The 22,387-nt window shown below is 48.5% G+C and overlaps 10 protein-coding genes across 10 annotated transcripts; 2 read left to right on the forward strand and 8 right to left on the reverse strand.

Moving 5' to 3' along the window:
- Positions 1–188: 188 nt before the first annotated feature.
- On the reverse strand, positions 189–1,598 carry PFICI_13050 (uncharacterized protein; the record flags this gene model as incomplete). Its single annotated transcript, XM_007841631.1, has 1 exon — positions 189–1,598. The coding sequence occupies one exon, from the start codon at positions 1,596–1,598 to the stop codon at positions 189–191; it is 1,410 nt and encodes a 469-aa protein (XP_007839822.1).
- A 171-nt stretch (positions 1,599–1,769) lies between these two features.
- Positions 1,770–2,933, reverse strand: PFICI_13051 (uncharacterized protein; the record flags this gene model as incomplete). The annotated part of the gene is made up of 1 exon (XM_007841632.1): positions 1,770–2,933. One exon carries the CDS (start codon positions 2,931–2,933, stop codon positions 1,770–1,772), a length of 1,164 nt encoding a protein of 387 aa, XP_007839823.1.
- A 709-nt stretch (positions 2,934–3,642) lies between these two features.
- On the reverse strand, positions 3,643–5,664 carry PFICI_13052 (uncharacterized protein; the record flags this gene model as incomplete). The annotated part of the gene is made up of 1 exon (XM_007841633.1): positions 3,643–5,664. One exon carries the CDS (start codon positions 5,662–5,664, stop codon positions 3,643–3,645), a length of 2,022 nt encoding a protein of 673 aa, XP_007839824.1.
- Positions 5,665–6,313: 649 nt separating this feature from the next.
- Positions 6,314–8,066, reverse strand: PFICI_13053 (uncharacterized protein; the record flags this gene model as incomplete). Its single annotated transcript, XM_007841634.1, has 3 exons — positions 6,314–7,288; positions 7,372–7,819; positions 7,888–8,066. The coding sequence occupies 3 exons, from the start codon at positions 8,064–8,066 to the stop codon at positions 6,314–6,316; spliced, it is 1,602 nt and encodes a 533-aa protein (XP_007839825.1).
- An 892-nt stretch (positions 8,067–8,958) lies between these two features.
- On the reverse strand, positions 8,959–11,185 carry PFICI_13054 (uncharacterized protein; the record flags this gene model as incomplete). Its single annotated transcript, XM_007841635.1, has 2 exons — positions 8,959–9,464; positions 9,538–11,185. 2 exons carry the CDS (start codon positions 11,183–11,185, stop codon positions 8,959–8,961), a joined length of 2,154 nt encoding a protein of 717 aa, XP_007839826.1.
- A 575-nt stretch (positions 11,186–11,760) lies between these two features.
- Positions 11,761–14,284, forward strand: PFICI_13055 (uncharacterized protein; the record flags this gene model as incomplete). The annotated part of the gene is made up of 9 exons (XM_007841636.1): positions 11,761–11,884; positions 11,944–12,389; positions 12,449–12,625; positions 12,686–12,727; positions 12,801–13,186; positions 13,248–13,347; positions 13,403–13,509; positions 13,577–13,941; positions 13,998–14,284. The coding sequence occupies 9 exons, from the start codon at positions 11,761–11,763 to the stop codon at positions 14,282–14,284; spliced, it is 2,034 nt and encodes a 677-aa protein (XP_007839827.1).
- An 815-nt stretch (positions 14,285–15,099) lies between these two features.
- On the forward strand, positions 15,100–15,909 carry PFICI_13056 (uncharacterized protein; the record flags this gene model as incomplete). The annotated part of the gene is made up of 1 exon (XM_007841637.1): positions 15,100–15,909. One exon carries the CDS (start codon positions 15,100–15,102, stop codon positions 15,907–15,909), a length of 810 nt encoding a protein of 269 aa, XP_007839828.1.
- A 540-nt stretch (positions 15,910–16,449) lies between these two features.
- PFICI_13057 (uncharacterized protein) lies at positions 16,450–17,427 on the reverse strand (the record flags this gene model as incomplete). Its single annotated transcript, XM_007841638.1, has 1 exon — positions 16,450–17,427. The coding sequence occupies one exon, from the start codon at positions 17,425–17,427 to the stop codon at positions 16,450–16,452; it is 978 nt and encodes a 325-aa protein (XP_007839829.1).
- Positions 17,428–18,498: 1,071 nt separating this feature from the next.
- Positions 18,499–19,884, reverse strand: PFICI_13058 (uncharacterized protein; the record flags this gene model as incomplete). The annotated part of the gene is made up of 1 exon (XM_007841639.1): positions 18,499–19,884. One exon carries the CDS (start codon positions 19,882–19,884, stop codon positions 18,499–18,501), a length of 1,386 nt encoding a protein of 461 aa, XP_007839830.1.
- A 711-nt stretch (positions 19,885–20,595) lies between these two features.
- PFICI_13059 (uncharacterized protein) lies at positions 20,596–22,086 on the reverse strand (the record flags this gene model as incomplete). Its single annotated transcript, XM_007841640.1, has 1 exon — positions 20,596–22,086. One exon carries the CDS (start codon positions 22,084–22,086, stop codon positions 20,596–20,598), a length of 1,491 nt encoding a protein of 496 aa, XP_007839831.1.
- Positions 22,087–22,387: the final 301 nt, after the last annotated feature.

A 22,387-nucleotide genomic window follows, 5' to 3' on the forward strand; every position in this document is an offset into this window, starting at 1 on the left:
GGGAGCCTGATTTATCTCCCAGTGGGAAAGTTTGAAGCAAGGTTCAAGTGCCGTTGTTGGATATCTTAAATGCTTCAAGATTGTCTCCCTTTTTATTGGCTTTAGATACTTTATTTTTTATTGTTTTTTTTATATCCACCTAATAATGTCTTGTGGATACATCACAAGAGCACTGGGTAATCATGCTATCAACTATGCTCAGTACCGTCTTCTACCTCCCAAGCGCGTGGTAGAGCATCACCCTTCTCTCTTTCAAAGCTCTTGGCCCTCGCTCTCCAGGCGTCTCGGATCTCTTCGACTTCCGAGCGCAGCTTGGCCAGTCTTTTTTCAATCTCCAGGCGGAACCAAGAGGCGTCTTGTCCCCTTGCTTTCAGCGCCATCCAATTACACATCCCCAGCTTCAGCTCGATCCATTCGGCAAAAACATTGCCGTGACTATAGACTCGAGGCATGTAGAGTTGCTGGGCCTCCCATTGTACTCTTTGCTCGATTGACTGCTCCAAAGCCAGAAGGTCGTCCCACATGTGTTCCAACAGCTCAACCTCGCCTAGGGAAAAGGCAAGATCGCAGGCTGATTTTTGCCCGTAAGGACATTCGCGACAGTTGTTCATATCCCTGCCGTATGAATTCCAGTGACCGCAGTTTAAGAAACCTCGCTGTGATCTCCACGTCTTTGCTACATGTTCGATCAAGGAAAGGGCCGCCGTTCTGTGCCCTCGATGCATCGCCCGCATGAGAGGCGAGTGGGTGTAACCGTTGGTCACCATTTCATCTTGCTCATCATCTTCTTCAAAGTTGAATGCCGGAAACTTCCAATCGAGCAACATTTTCATAGCCTCAACATCGCCTCTTTCAGCATTGATATGCATCCAGGGGAGTTTTATCCATTTGCTTTCCGAACACTTTACGCGGCCGTATGGCCCTTCCAAGCCAACACTGTAGGAAGCCAACCCCTTTTCCCACAATTGATCTAACTGTTCCCGGTTCAACAGGCCAGGGAAGAACTTGGCCGCCTTTTGATTGAATTTTCCATTCGATTTGTCGAGATAGAGGCCAGAGTGTCTCACTGGTATCCCCGTTACATAGGAGACTAGCCACTCGAAGATGTAAGTCCGAGCCTTGCCAGAAATCCACCCATGTCGCATGATGAGGAGACACGCAATGAGATGATTCTGGATATCCTCAAGTCGCGAGTGTAGTACTTCGTACACATGACTGGCGGCCAAAGTGTTTGGCAATGCATGTGTTAACAGAAATTCCAAGCCCCCATGGTCAGCTCGATGAGGGTCATCGCAGAAGTTCACGATCAACTCAAACATACTCTGGCCTGTAGATGAATCTCGATGGTCCATTCGAGCACCAGTTTTGAAAAAAAGCTCCACGACATCCCTGGAAGAGAAAGATCCGGAGTGAAGCCATTCCATGCACTTAGCATGGAATAGAGTCCGCCCATCTTCCAATTTGATGAATGGATCGGCACCGAGGTCGACTAGAGCCTTGAAGATGATGGGTCCACCATCTTCATCTATGAATGCGTCCAATCTAGCTGCCCACGATAAAATTGGCTCTAAGAAATAGTCAATGTTAGCCAAGCTCATCATGGGTCCTTGACTAGCGAATCGAGTGCTAAGTGCAAAGTGCAAAGTGCAAAGTAAAATAAAATAAAATAGAAAAAATAAAAAAATAAATAAAAAAGGGGGGTGGGCGGGGCGGACGGTGTATTCCCAATATCTAGCTCCCAAAAAGACAAATAAAACCCAACTGGGGTCTCATGATACCACATTATGATGAAATAAATTCAACCAAAATTTGTGAAATTCTTGGAGAATCGACTTACCAAAGACATCCTCTGGAATGTAATTCGGCGGTGGTGGTCTGTTAAAGTCGGCACCGTGCTCGATGAGCTTGGCAATGACCATTTTGATTTCTTCCCAGTCTTCGAATTCATCCGCTGGTTCGTGGGATTCCAAGCGACGAGAGAGTCCCTCTAGGATGAGGTATAGGAACAGATGAGACCACGGTTGAGCAGCGGCATCTGAGGACGATGGATCTGCCATGGCTTGAATCAGGGCAAGCACATTTTCCACGTGACCATCCTCGATGGCGGTCATTATTGCTTTCGTACCTCCATTAGCCTTTGTATGGGGATCTGCTCCGTGACGTAGAAGCATCTCGATGATATTCGCTCTAGAAGCAGATTTTGAGACAATTTGATGAAGCGCTGTGTAGCCCATTAAATCTTTGCAATCGACGCTGATGACCCCATCCACAATGAGGCGCTCAACGACATTGGGGACTCCCTCGTACGCAGCCAAGTGCAATGCGGTGTCGGTATAAAGAAGTCCTTGGCTCTCATCGGTGCTGATGCTGGATGAGCTTTTCCTGCCGAAGTAAACGCACGCGCCATGATCCAGTAGCATGAGGGCAACTTCTTCGTTGGGGTCATCTTCTAATAATTGATGTAATGCCGAAGTATTGTGGTCGCTCACACGTTGAATCTTTTCGCTGCCCCCAAGTTCCAAGTCTTCGACTGTACCAAAATCTAGATTGACCCCATGCTCTAGTAGCCACTTGAGAACGCCATAGCTTTCCTGTCTGAGTGCGGCGTCGATTGGGAGAACACGTGTGGCATGATCGCAATTGCAGAGTTGGTTGTTGAGGTCGTACCCGAAGGACAAGGCTTTCTCCAGTGTTGGGTAGCAAGATCTTGTTATTGCCCAGCTAAGGGCATACGATACGTCTTCTCGATCCCGACGATAGAGAAGTGGATTGAATACTTGATGAAATCGTCGATTGGTGCGTGCCAATGCAGCCAAATCATTCTGGATCAATCTTGATCTGTAATAGTCGTCATTGTCGAAATTGGCCCTTGTCGAGACGCATTCGGCAATGACATGGAGCAACTCGACGGGCAACGTGCCCAGGGAAGCCATTTTTGTTCGCACTGACGGGGCGCTGGACGGTACAAGCCAATTTCCAGAAATCGAAGCTCCGTTACGAAAAGTTGATTATTTCGATTGAAATTGATTGTGATTATGTGGAAGTTCAAGTAGGTAGAAGGTATTATACCAAGTGAAGGTCGAGACGAGAGGATGGTGCGCCAGATTGCGTTGGTTCGAAGCTAGAAGAAGGCGGTACCCGGTACCGTGTAGCGCGTTCCACTTTATTTCTCGCGGTTTCTGGGCTAAAACTTTGAGAAGCTGCTACCTTAGTGTTGCAAATGCTGTTAGGTGCAAAGTGGGCGGCGAGTGCATGCAAACGCTTCCAGTTGTTTCCTTCTTTTTTTTTTTTTTTTTTTTTTTTTTCCCCGGATAAGTGACGTAACAATCTGCCTACGATTTCAATAATATTACAATTGCCATAATCAGGAACGTCATTGGAAAAGTACAAAAGGGGGTTCCTAAGGCGGATGCCACCGTCTTACTATAATATGCTCCGCCAATTTACACCAAGGCTGAATAGCGTCTTAAAGATTATGGTTTCATGATCCGCATCCATTGTCGCTGCCTATGACAGCAATGGCTCTGAAAGCAACGAGGAGGTATACGACTGCCAACCACATACATATATTCGGCCAGCACCATGGTAGAACTTAACAGTGTGTCCTTGGTGTGTTTGTTGGCACGAATGCTGAATGATAACTCATGCGCTTCGTTCCCTTTCAAGGCAACCCTTGATCTTCTCCTTTGTGATGCCCAGGCCACCGTCAGGGTCCAGATAGCTGTCCCCGTAGAGAAGGTTTAGATTTCTGAGCCAGCTTTTCAATATCTTCCGCTCAAGAGTCTTGGCACAGCGCTCAAGCATGCCCGGCCCAAGAGAGCGCATCATATGCATCAGGAGCGATTTCCAAGCATTATGGATGTTTCCGCCCGATGCTCCGCCGCAGGCCTTTCCGTCAGGCGCGTTGCGAGGTCCGAGAAATCCGGCGAGATTCACACAAATCATGTCCGGGGTGGTGGTCTTGGGTAAATAATAAAGGAGAGCTTTTATGAAGGTGTCGGGTTCGTTTTTGGACTGCTTCAGGCACTCAATGGCAAGATCAGGGTTCGTCTCATACACGGCCATGAGAACCTGCGACCGGAGCAGCGGACGTTCGCCTTCCAGGGCATCATCTGGCACAAGCCAGATCGGATCTTCAGGAGGCCTATGAGGGTTTGAGGGCGCCGCCGGCGAAGAAGGATAGCTGTCGCGCTGACTGAATCCCACACAATCTGCCAGATCATCCACGTAGCGATGTCTCTCAATACCTGTAGCTCTTTGCAACCCTCTGATTTTGCTCTCCAAGTCTGCCTTGGAAGGAAAGCGGCGAAACCGTTCTGCAAATTCCAGTGGGATATATGCAGAATGCCAATGAGCGCTTCTCAGGGCTGAGCCTAGGACGCAAATACGCTGAGCGAACTCTAGATTCACGGAAATCGCATCTACCTGAAGTTGGTGGCAAAACTCCACTTGTCGGGTCTTGAGCTCGTCCAATACACGTGAGACAAAACCACTCATATTGGTGTCAATCGAGGCTGAGACTGGTATAACAGCAAAGTCGACGTCTCTCTGATTACAGCCACAAGAATTGGGTTCGGCAGTTTGACTTGACACGGAGCTGTCTTCTTGCTCATGGTATCCTGCAGCTAGACACAATCGCGCGCGTTCAATTCCGCGTACATTGAGTTGACCACAGTGGAGAAGGAAGTGAGCCAAGAAGCCAACGGCATTACCGCCACAGTCGATGGCAACATCAAGTAGATTCAAGGCATCGTCGAGAAGCTCTGGCGGTGCGTCCGCCAGACGGAGAGCCTCGATAGCTACCGGACTCTGCCGAGCGGTGGGCCGACCTTGAATCGAGATATCTGGTCCTTCCAGGGCAAGAAGCGGGATAAGATCACTGTAGTTTTCGTGATGCCGTAGCTCCTGACTCCATCGTTTGATACGCGCAACAGTCGGACGCCAGTTCAACCATTTCTGGTGGTCAGGAATGATCTCGGGGAGAATCCTGGAGGCGCACTGATTATCACGCCATCGGTCGAAGAAGCCGACTAGTTTGCGCACCTCGACCCAGTCGCACTGCTCAGATAAGCTACTGAGCTCGCGTTGTAAATGAATCCTATAATCTCTTCGAGCCAGAACTGTCTGAGCTAGTTCCGTGGGGATCAATTCCTTGAGGACATCCTCTCCGATCCACAGAAGCAAACGTCCTACAGATGATAGACGTTCCGGTGGCTGGCTCATGACCCTTAGTAGTTCCAAAGCTGCATGAAAGACTCGCTTGTCAATCAGAGCCTTGTTCATTCTCCATGATGCGATGACCGTTGACAGATATGCCCTCAACCTAAGATCGAAATGTTCATCGCTCGGCTCTGTGTCAGGATCCGGTCTCACGGAGCCCACCACATCTCTCCACATGTCGTAGCTCAAAGTGTGCGCACATGCGATTATCCCGACGTGGTGCAGAGGCAACTCTCCCCGGAGCTCAAACAAATATTCAAAAAGCACCCTGTCGCATTTCTCTGAGGCTACAGACAGGTTCTTTGACTTTAGGACTGCATTTGTCGCTTCCTTCAGTTCTTCAATCGGAACAAGGTCTGGGCGCGAACGCCGGATTTCCCGCACAGCAGAACTAGCCCGCAGTGTTTTGAGCCATCTCGTGCGTTGCGAAAACTGAAGGAGCATGTTGCGGATGAACAAAAACAAGTGTGACCAAGTAGCGCACCGCTGCTGGGGGGCCAGATGCCACACTTGGGCAGCTTGCCTGAGAGGGCAGGAGAACAGAAAGAACGAATAAATGACAGTTTTGGGAGAGTGAAAGAGTAGCAGGATAACCACGCCGAGTCTGGGCACTGCGAAGAAGTGGGAATAAAGTAGAAATGTATAGATACATTTCGGGCAAAGATTTGGAGGGAAAAAAGAACAAGGTGTGAGGGGCTTTAATCCAATTGGTGAGAAGTGTAAAAACCAGGCTGCAATCTCAAATTGTCATGCATTATTCACCCGTAACTTTCCCGTCTTCTTCTTGCAATTAGGTAAGCCCGTAACACGAGAGCAGAACGGAGAACAGGCTGTGGTATTTACAGAGATACCCTTGAGCCTTTTCATACATCTTCTTTCTTGCCGGTTTATTGAATGTATTACTCGGTAACCATTCCGCGAGGTAAGGCATTGCCACGAGACTGGTATGGTAACTTCCCGCCTTTCATTTACAATACAGTCTTCACCATTCATTTGCAGTATACCATGCACGTAACATCAGGCTGTCTTGAATTGTTCGTAATTTTGAGATTTTAGTGAAGCTTAGTCTCTTGTATTTATCAAGGATTCAATGCTAGGGCAATTCATTCAAATTTCTCCCACCACTTCCGCCATTCCGTCGGCTTTGGCGACGAGACCAAGGGATACCTTCCGTTTGTCCTTGTCGACTGGTTCCGCCATTGTACGTGGCAGCGTTGCTGTTAGTACGGCTCGCACCAAATTGACTCGGTATAGCTGATGCCTCGGGTGAATTATAATCTCCCACACGATGCCAGTGTGAACTTCTTCCGTGATGTTGAGGGTCCAAGTTGGGATCTTGAATTTCCTGTCTAAAGGTGCCAAAAGGCTGATGATGGTTGGTCCTTTGAGGCTTGGGTATCCGTGGACGGGCGTCCGGATTGTTTGGTGCTTGAACTAATCCTATGGCGGATTTCGAAAAATTGTTCAGCGAGTGGCGACCATGTCGCGTTGATTCTGATTGCAGGCTCGCCTTGGAAGGGGCGTAAGATCGGCTGAGATTACGGTCCCGTTCTTGTCTGGCCATCACCTTTGGATCAAGCTGTCCAAACTCATTTTCCAGAATCCGGATGTATTTCCTCGCCTTCCGCTCTGTCTCTGCATTGACTAAAGCACGGTCCTTCACCAAGTCTTGGAGTAGCTCGGGCAAGCTTTGGGCGACGTCTTTCAGGACCAAATCGAATCGCCGCGCCTCAAGGCGACCGTGTCTGGTTTCAAAACCAGACGATTCTGCATCACGGTCGGGATGTTTTGTTTCCCTGTCAAGCTTTTCAAGAATATGTTTCCGTAGAGCCGCTTCCACTGCCCGGGCGTCGGGACCACTTGCATCGTGGGGCTGGCTGACCACATGTGCCATTGAGTACATACATATCATGTATAGCCCGGTAAGCAAACCATGATATATGTCTCGAGTAAGTTGAACGTCTCGACGGGTGACTTGAGGCCAATAAACGGCTAGGATCAAGGCAAACTCGATGAGGCTTCGGACACACAGAAATAGAGTACCCAACCATCCAGTCCACACCCGATTCTATGATGCAGATATTAATTAATAAACGCAAAGGACTGACAAGAGTCTCGCTTCAGTAGCGATAATGGAAAAAGTAAACTTACTAGAGGACGCCTCCCCTCGAACTTCTTCGCCTTCCATAAAAAGGTTAAAGATGAAGCAGCCAATACGAGTAAGGTGAATGCGAAATTGAAGGAACCCTTGGCGATCTCGAAACCAGTGCGTTTTGTTGCAATGTCGTTGATGGTATTGAGGCTCATGAATCTGACCCAGGCCGCTGCGAGCGCCAGAAAAAGCGCAGTGTAGTAGATTGATATCAGCGAGATGACGAAGATCGTGAACTTGGCGGCAAACCACCAGAATCTCTGCTCCCTGATAGAAGGGAACCTGTCTACCAGTTCGTCCCATATTATCCTGAATGTGCCCCATAGAAGTAGCAAAGTCGATGTGACGCCAAAGGCTTCTGCAAACGGATGAACGAGGATGTAGCCAAAAGTCACCGAGGTCTTTGTATGATGAAGCCAGCCGTCGACCGAGTTAAAGAGGTACATTCTATCAAGTCAAATGGTTAGAAAAATCCAAAGATTCGGTTGCAAACGCTGTTTCTGGAAATAACACACATTGCTAAAAGAAGAGAGGCATAACCGATGATGCCGTAGGACTCTCTTCGTCGGCCTTTGGTGAATAGAACATAGAATACAAGAAAGACTATTAGCCATATGGTACTGAAAGCCGGACCAACAGTTCGTCGGTCCAGCAGAGGCTGCTTGGGTAGCTTCGCGAGTGTCGTGCCGGGCATCGTATTTTCTCACGTTGCAAGCAGGTCTGATCAGGTGAGCACGCCTATGTCCATGCAGGGAACACAAAACCAAGACTTATCTGTCGGTCTTCTGATTTCTAACGTTTCGATATTCAAACAAATTGATTATGAAATATGATTTTTGAATTCGTTGCCAACTCCAACCGAAGGCGTTAGTCGTTGCGCCGGCTGTTTCCTTTCCCGTCCAGCCTTGCAGTTCGCCCGGCTTCTTAGTATGTACTGTGAGGTATCCTTGTTCCGATACCTTCCTGCAGCGTAATCTCCCTTCGTGTCCGAACCATGTTCTGGCCCCATTCAGATTCTGCCTCACTTTATGCATGAGGTAGATCTTATACGAATTCGCATTTGTAGTCAGAATTTCCACTAGTGGATTTCCATTCCAAATGGCCCTTTGGTACGAGGCGCAGGTCTGGGCATACCTCACTGCAAGTATGGTTGGGCGCTTGCGTCAGCATCGAATAGCATGTTTGAAAGCAGGCACTTTGCGTTCAGGGCGCCTATTCAGGGCGCCTAATTTGCATTTTTCGGGCTCGCGCTCGGTACGAGTCTCGGGGATGTCTTGCTTGTAAAGCGAGGACAATATCCTCAGGACCTACACATTGCCGAAACATGGTCGTACTGTGTGTTAAGACTGATTCTTTTGCTCAAGACTGACTGTCAGAACATCATAGTACTAAAAGATTCATTGACAATGGACAAAAGCAAAAAGGCAGTTCTATATTCCGAGTAATTTGCTACACGATTCAATAGAGAATCGAGGATGATTTGTGTTTACTGCTATTTCTAAATAACCCAAATCAGGCTGTAGAATTTGATATGAGTCAGACTCATCAAAATGACGCGGGCATTACAGTATAGGTACAGCCTGCTACTAACGTCTGTTTACTTGAGTTCTTGAGACTTTCAAGCTCACCACGCTTCCTTTCAAGATGACACTCTGTGTGTGGCCGTCCTCTCTTCCATCTCCCACTCTGCGCATACATGGCTTGGTGACGATATCAACTTTTATCTCCGATTTAGTACCATCCATCTCGTCCTCAAACTTCTCATCCGGCGTGATTGAATCCCCATGACGAACAATCTCCAAGAGAATCTGTGCCCGCTGCGTGCCCATCTGGAGCGATAACAATCCTAATCCCTTGCATATTTTCTTGATTAGCGGTTTTGCCCTCGAATCGAGTTCACCCGCACTGAGTTTCTGCAATTCAGCAAAAAGATTTTCGGATACGTGTGAAATATTGGAACGGAGGAGAGCGGCAAAGTCGTGTTCTGAAGACAACGGCAGTGTACTGGTCACTTCCCGCCATATCGCATCAAAGAGCGTGGCCCGCCAGATGTTGGCATGTTTACCGGAAGTTGAAAAGTTTGATCCGACACCTGTATCCATTAGCATCAGTCAAATGGCATCGAAGATCATATACTAGAAACCAATTTGTCAAGATCCACTTACCCTTGATATGTTTCTCGAAAAGCTGCCACAACTGCTTGAGCTTTTCGCCACCTTCACCACCCTTCCCCAGAGCCCCAAATCCCAGCGGCAGAGCAAAGAATCCTTCATGTAGCACAGTCCAGCATAGACTTTGCACGAACCTAGGCCACGATCGGTCAACCTGTTCTAAATGCCGCTTCAGATAGCTATTTGGGTCCGAATGAGCTATATGCTCTATATTGGGGGGCTGCGGAATCAAGGCAGTCAAATTGCTGACTTCTTGCGAGAGGTTCTGGAACGATGCTCTGAGCTGCTGATCTGATGTGGCAACATACGAGCTGCTGCTGCTGTAAGACGCCAATTGCTGCTGTTTAATTTTGACTTGAGTTTTCAGATGTCTATTTTCTTCGGCATGCTCCTTCTTGAGCTGCTCTATCTCGCCTTTGTGCTTCTCATCCTTGCAGACCAACTCGTTCTGATGGGCGGCGGAGAGCTTGTTCTTTTCCTCTTGGTGTTGTGAGATCAGGGCGGCGGAGAGCTTGTTCTTTTCCTCTTGGTGGTGTGAGAGCAGGTCCCGTTCACGGTTATGCCAGATACTCTCCTGCATATGGTGCTTGGACACCATGTCCCGCTTTTCCATCTCGTGATTTGAGGCCAAGGTGGCTCTTTCAGAGGCCCAAGCATTTTCTCGTTCCTCTTGCTGCCGAAGCATTTCACCCTGCTTTTCCTGGTGTATGCTCTCCAATCCAGCGATCTTGTCGTCGTGGAAGGTTCTCTCCTCGTCCAACCTACTACGTAGACGGGCAACTTTCTCGAGCAAGCCATTATTCTTTTTCTCAAGCTGATTATAGGCATTTTGCAACCCCTCCAGATTGTCCTGCAAATTGCTTATTTCTTGAATGCGCCCACGCACTTCTCTCCGCCTTTCTTCAGCCTTTTGAAACCACTTATCACTTTCTTGTTCCAGTTCATCATTCTTTCTTTCCAAACTTGCGATTTGGTCAATTAGTTCGCCACGTGAGATTCTCCTACGAGGCTTTGAGTGTGTGTGCGGACCTCTCCTGTCATAGTAGGCCGAGTTTGACTGCCCCATCTCGTCATAAATTGAAACTGAATGGTTCTCGTCCTCGCCAAAGGCTTCTTTCGTTTGTGGATCCCACGACTGGATAGGTAGGGTCAGGTCTCGTATGGTATCTACTCCACCTTGCTCAACTTCTTCTTTGTCTTGGTCTCGGCTTCCTATTTGATCGATTCTCGAATATACTTCATCGAAAGGTGACGTGACTATATTTCCACCTTGTGCAGGGAGACCAACGTTTGCATGCAGCGGTGATGAACCGTCAAGTTCAGCTCTTGGCACACGGGCATTTGCATCAGTGAAGTATATGAATGGCGCAGATCTCCCTGATCCTGAGTTGGTCGGGCTTTTGTAGCTCTTTGTTGTCTCTAGTTGCTTCCGCTCAAATTTTGAAGTAGTGTCTTCAGCGTCTGCTGATCGTGGTTGTCTTTGGCTGTCTTGATGCGTTTGACGATCGCGATCTCCATTAGTCACTTGAAAGGATTGTGACTGGCGCGGGCTGTGTGCTTCTTGTGTCGGGACTCCTTGAGAAGAGCTTTCGAGGTCTGCTTTTGGCTTTCTGATTCTGATCTTACTGAGCAGTTTTGACATGTTGACTGAAACGGGAGTGACTTAACGATCGAAGTGAAGTGTGCAAAATGAACAACATAGGTGCACAGAAGCTAAAGAAAGAAAAAAAAAAAGTGTGGCATATCAGGCTGTCACTTTAGTGACTTTACTGCGCCGAGCCGGTTTTCGTAAAACTTCTTAGATGCAATACAAGTCTGCCGAATCAATCAGGGTGGACAAGGAGTGAGGGGGCTTGTCACTCAAGATAACGCCAAGGCGCATATGCAGATTACCTACCTAGGTACGCATGAATTTGGCGGTTTATCTAGCCCTTGTTCACCTCGAATGCATCTTGCAGCGCTGTGTGGACACATCTGCACGTCGCAGCCTCATCATCCCCTACATACATACACACCCTTCCTAGCCACGACGCTCCCCTCCAACTTTTTGCTACATTCCAAATACATCATGTTGCTATTGGCTATGACTAGTATATACCGCCTACAGAGGTCCGCACTTCAGAGCCTTGATTCAAATGCATCTATCTGCACATTTTCACCTCTCCTGATCTGTACCAAGGGCAAATTTCTATGATATTCTGAATCTAGCATCCCGTCATGTCGACCCGCGAGAGTACATTATTGAGTCCGTCGTCGTATTCTGGTTTTGACACGAGCCGATCGATAGACGAGTCGGAAAATCATATCATTATCTCACTTGATTACGGTACAACGTACACCGGTACGCATGTTGACACCCTCGTACCAGCCCAACTTATTCCATCTAACGATTGACGTCAGGAGCTGCCTGGGCATTGACCGAAGGCCGCCCGCTTACCCTCGCAGATATTCACGTAGTGAACAATTGGCCGCCTGTTGCAGTTGAGCCCAAGGTTCCCTCGGAATACACCTATTCGCGGCATCAGGAGGGACAGCACTGGGGCAATAATATTGACCGCAATGCCAAGATCCTGCAGAGGACAAAGCTGGAACTTCCGATCCAACAGAAGCCCCAGGCCATTCGCCTACTTGCGGAAGCAATGAGTGAATTGCCACGGGTCATGAGCAATTCCCACAGGGACGGCGCCTCGGCCTTGTTCCCGCTGCATCTCATCAAGACTCCAGGCGAAGTCGTTGCGGACTACCTCGAGGAAGTAGCAAAGTATGTTCGGATAGACATTGAGAGTATAAAGGGAGAAGGATCTTGGAAGCATTTCCGGATTGATCTGGTCGTGACACACCCAGCGGTATAGTTCGAACACGAGAACACCAAAGCCAATGACCATACGCTAACATGAACAGTTAGGAATGGGATGATCGAGCTAGAAATCTCACTTTTAGAGCTAGTCAAAAGGCGTTCGACAGGGAGTTCGAGCATCAACCCCGGAAGCTGAGACACACATACCTCGTCACAGAACCAGAAGCGTGTGCGCAGTACGCCATCAAAGAGTCGCAAGGTGACAACATCCACGGGCTAAGAATGGTACTCGGGCCACTTTACATGGATATTGACGGTTCACAACAGCTAATCGAAGGCAATTAGGGCGATTGTTTTATTGTCGTTGATGCAGGTGGCGGTACAGTGGTGCGTTCCAAACTTTCTGCCTGTTCGCTCGCTAGTCATTCTCTTCCATCTCGTCTGACTATATCTCCTTCAGGACCTGGTTTCCTACTGCGTTGAAACAGTCGCTCCAGCATTTAGTGCTTCCAAAGTGACGAATGCCACGGGTGCCTCTTGCGGAGCCACACGCATCGAAGACTACTTTCTCGAAAACTTCTTACGTAGTCGGCTAGATCTTGAAGACTACGACAGGCTTCGCGAAAAACCCGAGATCGGTGGTACTTCATCATATGGTCCTCTGACGAGGGAAGCAAAGAGGATGCTATCAGACTTTGTAGCAATCAAACACTCCTTTGCAGGTCGCGACGAGACAGCCGACGCCATGGCCGAAGCTGTTCCAATCGTGCTTCGACTCCCCGAGCACGTTGAGGACCGTGAGAACCGTAGCATGGGAAGGAGGAATGGAGAACTGAGGATCTCTCAGTAAGTGAAACCTCGTCCTGAAAATATGTTTTTAGTCCAAGCTGCTCATTGAACTATGAAGGGCTGAGATGGAGGAGATGTTTGAGGACCCCGTTGAAAAAACGCTAGAGCTCATAAACGGCCAGCTCTTGCTTCTCCACGGGCAACATCTGCAACCAAAAGTACGCATTCTTTCCCTGCGCGCTGGAAGGAATTGAGTCTAACCAAACATGCCAGGCCATTTTCCTCTCGGGCGGCTTTTCTCGCAATGCTTATCTGCAGAAGCAAGTGAATAGATACGCTCACTCTCACAGGAGAATGGACGTGATTTGCGGCCAGGATAGGTCCGTATTGCCTCGAGTTGTGTTCAATCTTCCATTCATGGATACTGATACTGAGATCTTATTCCAGTTGGTCTGCTGTAGCCAAAGGCGCTGTTCTGATTGGCGGCGGTGATGACTCCCTGCGTCCACCACCTGTAAATTCTGTCCGAGAACACGTCGGTATTCAGATCGCCCCTTTCTTTGCAGCCTACGATCACGATGAAGATCAACTATACTACGACAGCTTCGACCACAGCAAGCGCGCGCGGGACAATATCAAGTGGCTGGTGGCCAAGGGAGATTTGATCCCTGATGATGAACCAATCGTAAAACACGAAATGTTCGTGAGAAAAGTTGCCCACGATTCGTACCGAAAGCGATCCCTAGTCATAGTGCGCGACCCTGGAATTGGTGTACGTCATCAAAGAAGTAACAGACTTCAGGAGAAGCGTTGTGAGTATCACTCTCAATTCCAACATCTGGAGAACCGCTGACATGTTTTCTTCTAGACGGGCAAATTGTAGAGAGCCTCGAGTTTGACCTGAATGACGTGATAGAAGGGAACAAATGTACAAAGAATCAATTGGAAGATCTCAAGAATGAGGGTGTGTACAAGATTGTGAGGAAAACCAAGGAATCTCCACAGTATCACCGAATCGAGATGCAGGCTGAAATTCAGATCAATTTCGCATCGGTGCATGTGATCCTAAGCTGTGGCAAGAAGTTTGGTCATGATGGAACCATCGAACGTCCCGGGATCGAGCTGCTTAACCAGTCTCTGCCATTTAATGGTTAATTGTTTTCATGATTCTCAGTACTAGCATTTGACAAGTACCAGTCCTGGCAGTACCGAGGGAGACCTACAATAAATTGGCCCCCAAAATAAACATCAATTCTCACGGAAGGCATCCAAACGGTTCAGTTGACAACTATCACTCATACAACTACAATGATCTTACCTACCATAGTTGCTTCGATGGGGAGGGTGTCCGGATGGTAAAGGTAAGGGAGTGGCCAGAAAATCCCAAAAATATCCAAGGCTCATTCAACCTACCGGTTTTCGCCGACATTGTCATTTCCCATACAACCCGGGCGAAGCTGCCAACTCATCACACAGATTTAATTGCGCCCGAGTGCTGTCCATGAACCAAAAACAGCCATGTATCTCCAAGTAGAGAGGATATCCAAGGCGGCATTTTTGCACTTTGGGGTAACACTTTTTGCACTTTTCATGCAGGGGGTGTTAATTACACTTCTCCTGCAGCAGCCTCACCTGCACGATATGAGCAAAACGCCTAGACGCCCATGAGCAGTAGCCTGGCCAAAATGAATGGATATGCTTACAGCCTGCAGCTTATGGCAAAGCCTTGCCAGACACAATATTCCACATTTGTACAGAAAAGGCATATTCAGCCTACAGCCAATTAAAGAACCAACCACGACACCTGTTATGTGATGTATCAATGTGACAAGGTCCGCGTCTAATTCATGTATGGCGACCGCCGGTGTCCGGCCTCAATAATCTCTACGAATGTTCTTGAGACACATGAACTTGTGTGTGCAGGTTCTTTCTACCAGCTTCAAGCACTGTGCTCAAGAACTTTCTTCACCATGGAGTCCTGGACGAATGAAGAAAACCTCGTGCTGTCGAGTAATCAATCGCTGTGGGTCCAGCTCATGAACCAGAGCACGTCTGAATGGTCATTGGGACCGTTTCCATCAAACGTCTACGCCATCAACACCACGTACGACGCCACCTACGCCGCCCGGTTCCCGAATGGGGCCCTGGTGATTGAGAAGGCAGGTGTCGCAAAGATTGGCGATACCGCCGTCGAGGCCCTCATCTTTGGCCTGGTTTCGGCTGCGGCGATTCTCTGGGCATTCTGGTGGTTATGGAAGGAGTTCAAGGACGGCACGTGGAAGTCGCCGCCGCCTAGGGACATCGGGAGGTCACAACGGCCCGTTAGACTCGATGAAGGCATAGCCCTGAGCACGACACGTAATGACACAAGAGACAACAATGGCTCGCGACTTCAATTCCCGACTGCGGAAGAGTTTAAAACGGCACTACTGTCCAAATACTACGAGAGCGGCATATCGGAGCTCGAGGTCCTGGATCAAGTCACCGGCGCCGACGGCAATGATCTGGGCCGGGCCTCCGTCACATCCGAGGAGATTGAAACCGTGCAGGAATTGTTGCGCAAACTGTACGGATTTGAATCTGAAATCATCGGACAGAGTCATGCGCAACACCCTGACAACTTGCACGACTTGCGAAAGCGGAGCGACGCTGCGCTGGTGGCAATACAGAGGATCGTCGATGGGTGGAAAGCCGGCGCGAATGAATGGGACCAGAATGAGTTGGGTCATTTGAGGGACATTGTAAGGGCACTGAACGAAGTAACGCGTCGTGGCGGGTAAAGGGGAAAAACCGTATAAAAGGCAGTTCCTTAGCCAGCTGCCGTCATCTCATGCTATACCTAACCTTAGTTAGTCGGCCGATTTAGACCTAGGCTGAGTAGCGTCTCGAAGATGATGGGTTCACGGCTCACACCCATTGCCGCTGCCCAAGACCGTAATGGCTCTGAGAGAAAATCATGGTTAGCAAAAATCGCTTCTCCGTCCTAATTTCATAAAAGGCAATGCTTGTCGAGAGATATTGGAACCCCACACTCTGCTCAACTCTGTATTGCTCCAGAGGGTACGTCCCCCTCGTGATATCATTCAGTCAACATGGCCGCGATAAATACAACCATGATGCTCAATCACTATGCAGTGACGCGGGAGCCATTTTCTTACTGGTGGCGGTGGGTTGGCTTACCAAGAGCTAGGGGCTGACCCTCTGCGCCGTCTTCGTCGACGACAACATCGCCAAAGTGCGGTGGCGGAGGGCAGTCAACCTTCGCACTGACCTCAACAAGCTTGGCGATGATCATCTTCACCTCCTTCGGGTGATCGAAGTCATATCGGTCGAGGCGGCGTTCGCGCAGAGCCGTTAGGATTCTGTGCACAGCAGGGGGGGGTCCATACTTCACTAGCATCTTGAGGGGATGTATTTGCCATGGCCTGGATCAAGGCAAGTACATTCTCTAAGTGCCCGGTCGAGACGGCGGACTCAATCGCTGTCGTGTTCTCATTATTGGACGTATGGGGATTTGCCCCATGCCTTAAAAGCTTCTCAATGATAGCCATTCTATGGTCTTGTTCAAGCACGGCTAAATGGAGTGCTGTGTGACCGTGCCAATCTTTCTCATTGATGTCGAGAGTGTCTTTCGGGAGCAATAGCCTCTCCATAGTCTTGGCCAGTCCACGGGTTGCAGCTAGATGGAGTGCAGTACAGCTGTAGAAAAACGTATCGTCTCTCCCAAATCTAGTCCTTGCACCAGCGTCCAGTAGTATGACGGCTGCGTTGTCGTCTGAAAGCTGTACCAACGCCCGATAAAGTGGCGAAGAACTCCGACCTTGAGCCATACGGTGGACGGAGCCATCCTCGAGTTGGACGTCTTTGACTGGGCCAGGATCTGCGCTGGCACCGTGCTCCAGCAGCCACTTCAGAAGTCGATGCTCTTCGAAAAGAATTGCAATCTCAATAGGCCGATGCCTTTGATTCTCTTTATAATTGCGCCACCTCTTTGCAAGAGTTATAATACTGTCGAGATGGTATCCGAGAGTCAAAGTCTTCTCCAGAGTTTCGTATGATGAGGTTTGTATTGCCCAGCTCATGGCATACGATCCGTACTCCTGGTCCCATTGATAGAGATATGGGGTGAATATTTGGTGAAATTGCCGATTCGTGCATGACAAAGCTGCCAGGTCAGATTCGGCCCATCTTGATTTTTCCCCAGTCTCGCCCTTTGCATCTAACATGACGGCATTCGATGAGACGAAACCAGCAATGTCATGGAGGAGCTCGACTGGTAATGTGTCCAGACGAGCCATATCTAATGGTGCACAGCCAATGCTGTTAAGGTGATGAGCACAGCAAATGAGAATAAGGCTTCGTTATTAGGAGGCTGGAACATTTGTTTTGCCTGTCACATGGCAATCTTGTCAAGAGAATTGTGCTTTAGAATGCGACTGTTCGAGTATAGATGAAGTTGAACGCGGTTTCCCGTACCAAGGGAGACGCGAATAATTTATCACAAGTTACTTTCGCGTTTGGGCTGAACTTGAAGAAACTTCCAAGAAGGAAAAAGAAAATAGAAAGCAGTTGCTGCCAGGTGGTGGCGATTGAGCGACGATTCATGTCAATTGCTTTCTTATTTTGGTTCTGAAACTCCTACATATCTACCTAGGTAGGTAGTTTCGACCCTGGTAGATACGTACTCACTGGGCACAGTCCACTAGGAAAACGATCCCAGGAACAAAGAGGAAGAGTGGTGATATTGATGTTGAAGAGAGAAGATCTAGCTACATGCCAGCAATGTTGTTTCTACTCCTCGTCTAGCACTAGATTCGCGCCTTGCAGCACTGGTAGTATTTGATTGTAGCTTATCTTGATTGTAGCTTTGTGATCAATAATTATACATCATAGTACAATACAGTATATATTGATTCTGTTTGCTGAGCTGCGTCAGATACATGCAATCATATGCTTCCAAGGTATATAGACTGTACTTTGTTTTTCATTCTTTACAGATTTCCATCCGGGGTCATATGCAACTTTATATGATTGATACGACCAGTATCTGAAACAAAGAGTAAAATTAAAGATGATCTTCATCTAGGAAAATAATGTGTGAACAAACAGACTTAATCAACCCTTCCGATTGTGTTACCCGAAGGGTGCCACACAACTAGCCACACTGTGGCGTATCAATGATCCTCATTGTCTCGATATTACACCCAGATCATCCACTAATATTTGTCGACGGGGCACCTGTAATACGGCTAAGTATTTCGCAGAACCTTGGTTCATAACAGCGATTTGCCCTGGACAGAAGGGTCTCTGGGCGGCGTTTGTTGTCAGTCAAACTCATTGTTCATGACTAGTAAAGTAAATAGGTTTTGTCATGAAACACTGCGAACATAACTTGCTCGTAGTGAGGAATAAGTTTCTAGATTCGGCTTGATAGATTTTTTGCCGCCGGTCCATATGCAGTCAAGTGTAACATGCGGTAGGAGCGGCAAACAAAATCCGGATGTAGTGTTAGGTATCGACTTACCAGCTGGGCCCTCGTATACTTCCCGATTAGCTTCCTCATCGGCTTCCTCGTCGGCTTCCTTGTCATCGCCTTCATCGTCGTCGTCGTCCGATCTCTCATAGGGTGGCGGCGGATTATTAAAGTCGACGCCAATGTGGACGAGCTTGGTAAGGATGGCAGTGATTTCTTCCGTTTCACCGTCTCCATGTGGGAACTCGAAATCTTTCATTCGACTGGCTGAAGCCGCGATGAGGTTGCTTAGATAGCAGTAGGACCATGATCGAGGAGCTTTTCTCGGAGGGAGATAATCTGCTAAGCCTTGCATCAAGGCAAGCACATTCTCTAGGCTACCTTTGTGGATTGCTGCCTCCAGCATTGTGGAGAGATTGAACGGCCGGACACCCTTTGAGGTAGGATTTGCTCCATGCTGTAAAAGTGAATTGATCGTGGCCACCCTCGAGTGCGAGCTTGTGACTGCGTAACGGAGTGCTGTCAAACTACGATAATCTCGATAATCGATTTCAATAGTGCTGTCCAGGAGCAGCCTCTTCACAACGCGAGACAGTCCATGGAGTGAAGCTAGGTGCAACGCAGTGGTAAACATATCAACCTCGCGACTGTCGAGGTCTGTCGGGCGAACAAAGTAGACTCTTGCGCCATGATCGATTAGCATAAGGGCCGCTTCTTCATCGTGAGTTCCGCCTAATACTTGATGAAGTGGTGAATCCAGGGTGTTGCTACCACGAGAACGGGCATCTTCATTGCCGTAAAGGTCGTCCTCAATCCTGCCAGGGTCTGGATCGGCTCCATGGTCGAGAAGCCATTTGAGAATATCACGATGTCTCCGAGCGACCGCCAGCTCGATCGGTCGGAATACCCAAGAAAGCGGCTGATTCCCCAGATCCCGCCTTTCCATTGTAATATTTCTGGACTGAATATGTCTGTTGATATCCAAGCCGTAGGACAAGGATTTCTCAAGCGTTTCGAAGGAGCGATGTTGGACTGCCCAGCCCACGGCATAGGAGGCTCGATGATCTCGGTTCGACTGATAGAGGTATGGGTTGAAGATCTGATGAAAATGCCGACTTGTGCGTGAAAGTTTCGAGAGATGCCATTCTGCCAATTCATGACCCCGTTCATGCGCCACTTCATCGATCTTTGAGTAGTCACGGGTTTCGGCTACCCAATTCTCGATCACGGAGCCAGCAATGAGATGAAGAAGCTCGTTTGGTAGTGTCCCAAGATCAGGCATTGCGGACGAGATCTAACAGGACATGCGATGTTAGTGTCTCGTAACTACCAGGTACCTAGCTGGACCGTGGATCAACACTTACCCACCAAAATATTGAGGGAAATGATTGATTTGGCTATGGTCGTGTTTGGCTCAAGAGAAAGATCAACACGTATCACTGTTTGACCGAATTGATTGACAAATGCTTGGAAAAATGAAACTCCTCGCAATCACTATTGTTATAGTCCGATTTCTCAAACGTTATAGCCTAGACTATATCCGCTTGTCTTCACAATAGATGGATCTCAACACGAAGCGTGTAGTGCGATCCCATTTGTTTCCGCGTTGAAGTTGGAGGAATTGTGAGCTTGCAATTTCTGCCAGGCTTGCCAGTTGTCAAATGGCTGATAACGCTAGATGTTTTCTTTTTCGACTGCTTTACCATTTATCATCATTTCTGATACTTGATAATTTCTTTTTCTTTTTTCTTTTTTGTTGCAGCCATAGAACAGCTGATCCTTCATAATGTCAAGCAAGGCGGGGCTACGCATGTACGAGTTAACCTGTGTTGGGTCGTACACCTTGCGTAAATTTCGGCAAGTCGTCACTTATACATAATTCTTCCTCCTTCATATATAGCTTCTTGAACGTACGAGGAAAAATCAAGTGTCTCTTCTATCTATCCAAATAAGTAGCCATTCTCTTCTATCTGATGATGCCGCAGACCTAGGTTTATGATTGCGATAACACGGCTTTTGATTTGGTGAGTACCTGGCCCACGACATGCTGATTCCGGAGCAATATAGCAGCCGCCGCTGTGACCAGTCCCACGGTTGTGATTACTCGGGTGGCGTCAATCCTCTTTGCCTTTTGTTTCTCTTGTTGTTCGTCATCGTAGAGCCACTCGTGGATCTTCGGTCGTATTTCACAGTCGTTCAATCGTACGCCGGCAGTAATCAGATCGCTGTGAAAATTGACAAACTGTGACAGAGTGAATAGTGGGACAATGTACTTGAACATGAACCGCCTGGTGGGAGTCTCCCAAGCAGAATTTCGCATGGCCTCCTGGCATTTGTCAACCATGTCAACCAGTCGACCAACTCTCTGTTGTTCAACAGCAGTGAAAGCCGAGGACAATGTTGTAATGGACCAGGCATCCGGGCGACTTGATGGCTGTGTCTTCAAGGTTGACTGTAAAGCATTGACAAGGGACGCGCAAGATTCGATACAACTATTTCCACCCTGTCCAACGAGTGGGTTGAACTTGTGAGCAGCATCGCCAAGGACGATCAACCGGCCAAAGTGCCAACGGCGGAGCACAAAGTGAGGCAGTGCCGTCACGACGCTATACTCCAAGGTCTCGGAGACTTGTTGGAAGCGGAGGCCCGAGTCAGACATGATGGTGTTTGCTGCGCGGTTGAGCTGGCGCTGCTTCTCCTCGTCGTCAAAGCGCGGAATGGCATCAATGGGACAAGAGCGCATCTCCTCAGGAAGCTGCCAGAACCAGAAGGTGAATAGTTCCTTCTTGGGTCCGACCATGACGCCAGCCGTGGTTCCTTCTGTTGAGGCTCCGACAACCTCTCCCTGCTTGACGTCTGGCTGTGGCTTCGCAGTACCGAAAATGCACGCATGCTCGCACCGAATGTTCTCCCTGTCGCATTTTGGTATCGCTGCTGGATCGCTTTCGTCCGCATTGCGCCACATTTCCTTGCGGACCGCGCTGTGTACGCCATCTGCGCCGACCACAATCTGAGCCTCAAACACGGATCCATCTCTTGTGTGAATTGTGGCCTTATCGTCATCAGAGTCTATCCTCACCACCTTCTTGTTCACCAATATCCGATCCTTCTCAGCAACGTGACGGTAAAGAACACGAAGCAGCTCGTAGCGTTCCATGAACATGTTGACATATCCATGGCGTGCTTTGAGAACTGGTCCATATTTTCGTGTCATGAGCCTAGCCCCCGTCTTTCCATCGCGTACGATACTTCGGTCGACTGGCTGTGCTACAGCACAGATGTCCTCATACACGCCGAGTTGATCCAGGACTCTCAAACCATTTGGCCACAATCCGATGCTGGCTCCGACATTTGGTGTTACGCTGCCGTAAGCTTCGAGAAGAACATAGTCGACATTTTGACGCTGGAGCATGAGGGCAAGGGCAAGGCCTGTAATTCCACCACCGACGATTACGACGGAGTGGCGTGAAGGATTTGAAGTCATTTTTGATACGAGGGAGAATGATTGATTTGATGTCATGTAGTCTCCAAAGTTGCGTTCCTAGCTGGATTCTTGGGCCTGACTTTTATACACAGAACCGCAACCCTTCTCCTTTCCATCCTGGCATCACCCCGAAGCTGGCATTGTTGTGCGTTATCGCGAGAAGTGCCGAAATATTCTCGCGGCTTTCCGATGTTATCACGATGAAACAAGGAGATGGAAAGTTTATTCTGACCAGAAACGAGTATAATAGGAGACTTTCTCATATACGATGTGGGTCGTGCCGATCCGTAACGGAGTTTAC

This window comes from Pestalotiopsis fici (genome assembly GCF_000516985.1).
Source record: "Pestalotiopsis fici W106-1 unplaced genomic scaffold PFICI_Scf_11, whole genome shotgun sequence".
Lineage (NCBI taxonomy): Eukaryota > Fungi > Ascomycota > Sordariomycetes > Amphisphaeriales > Sporocadaceae > Pestalotiopsis > Pestalotiopsis fici.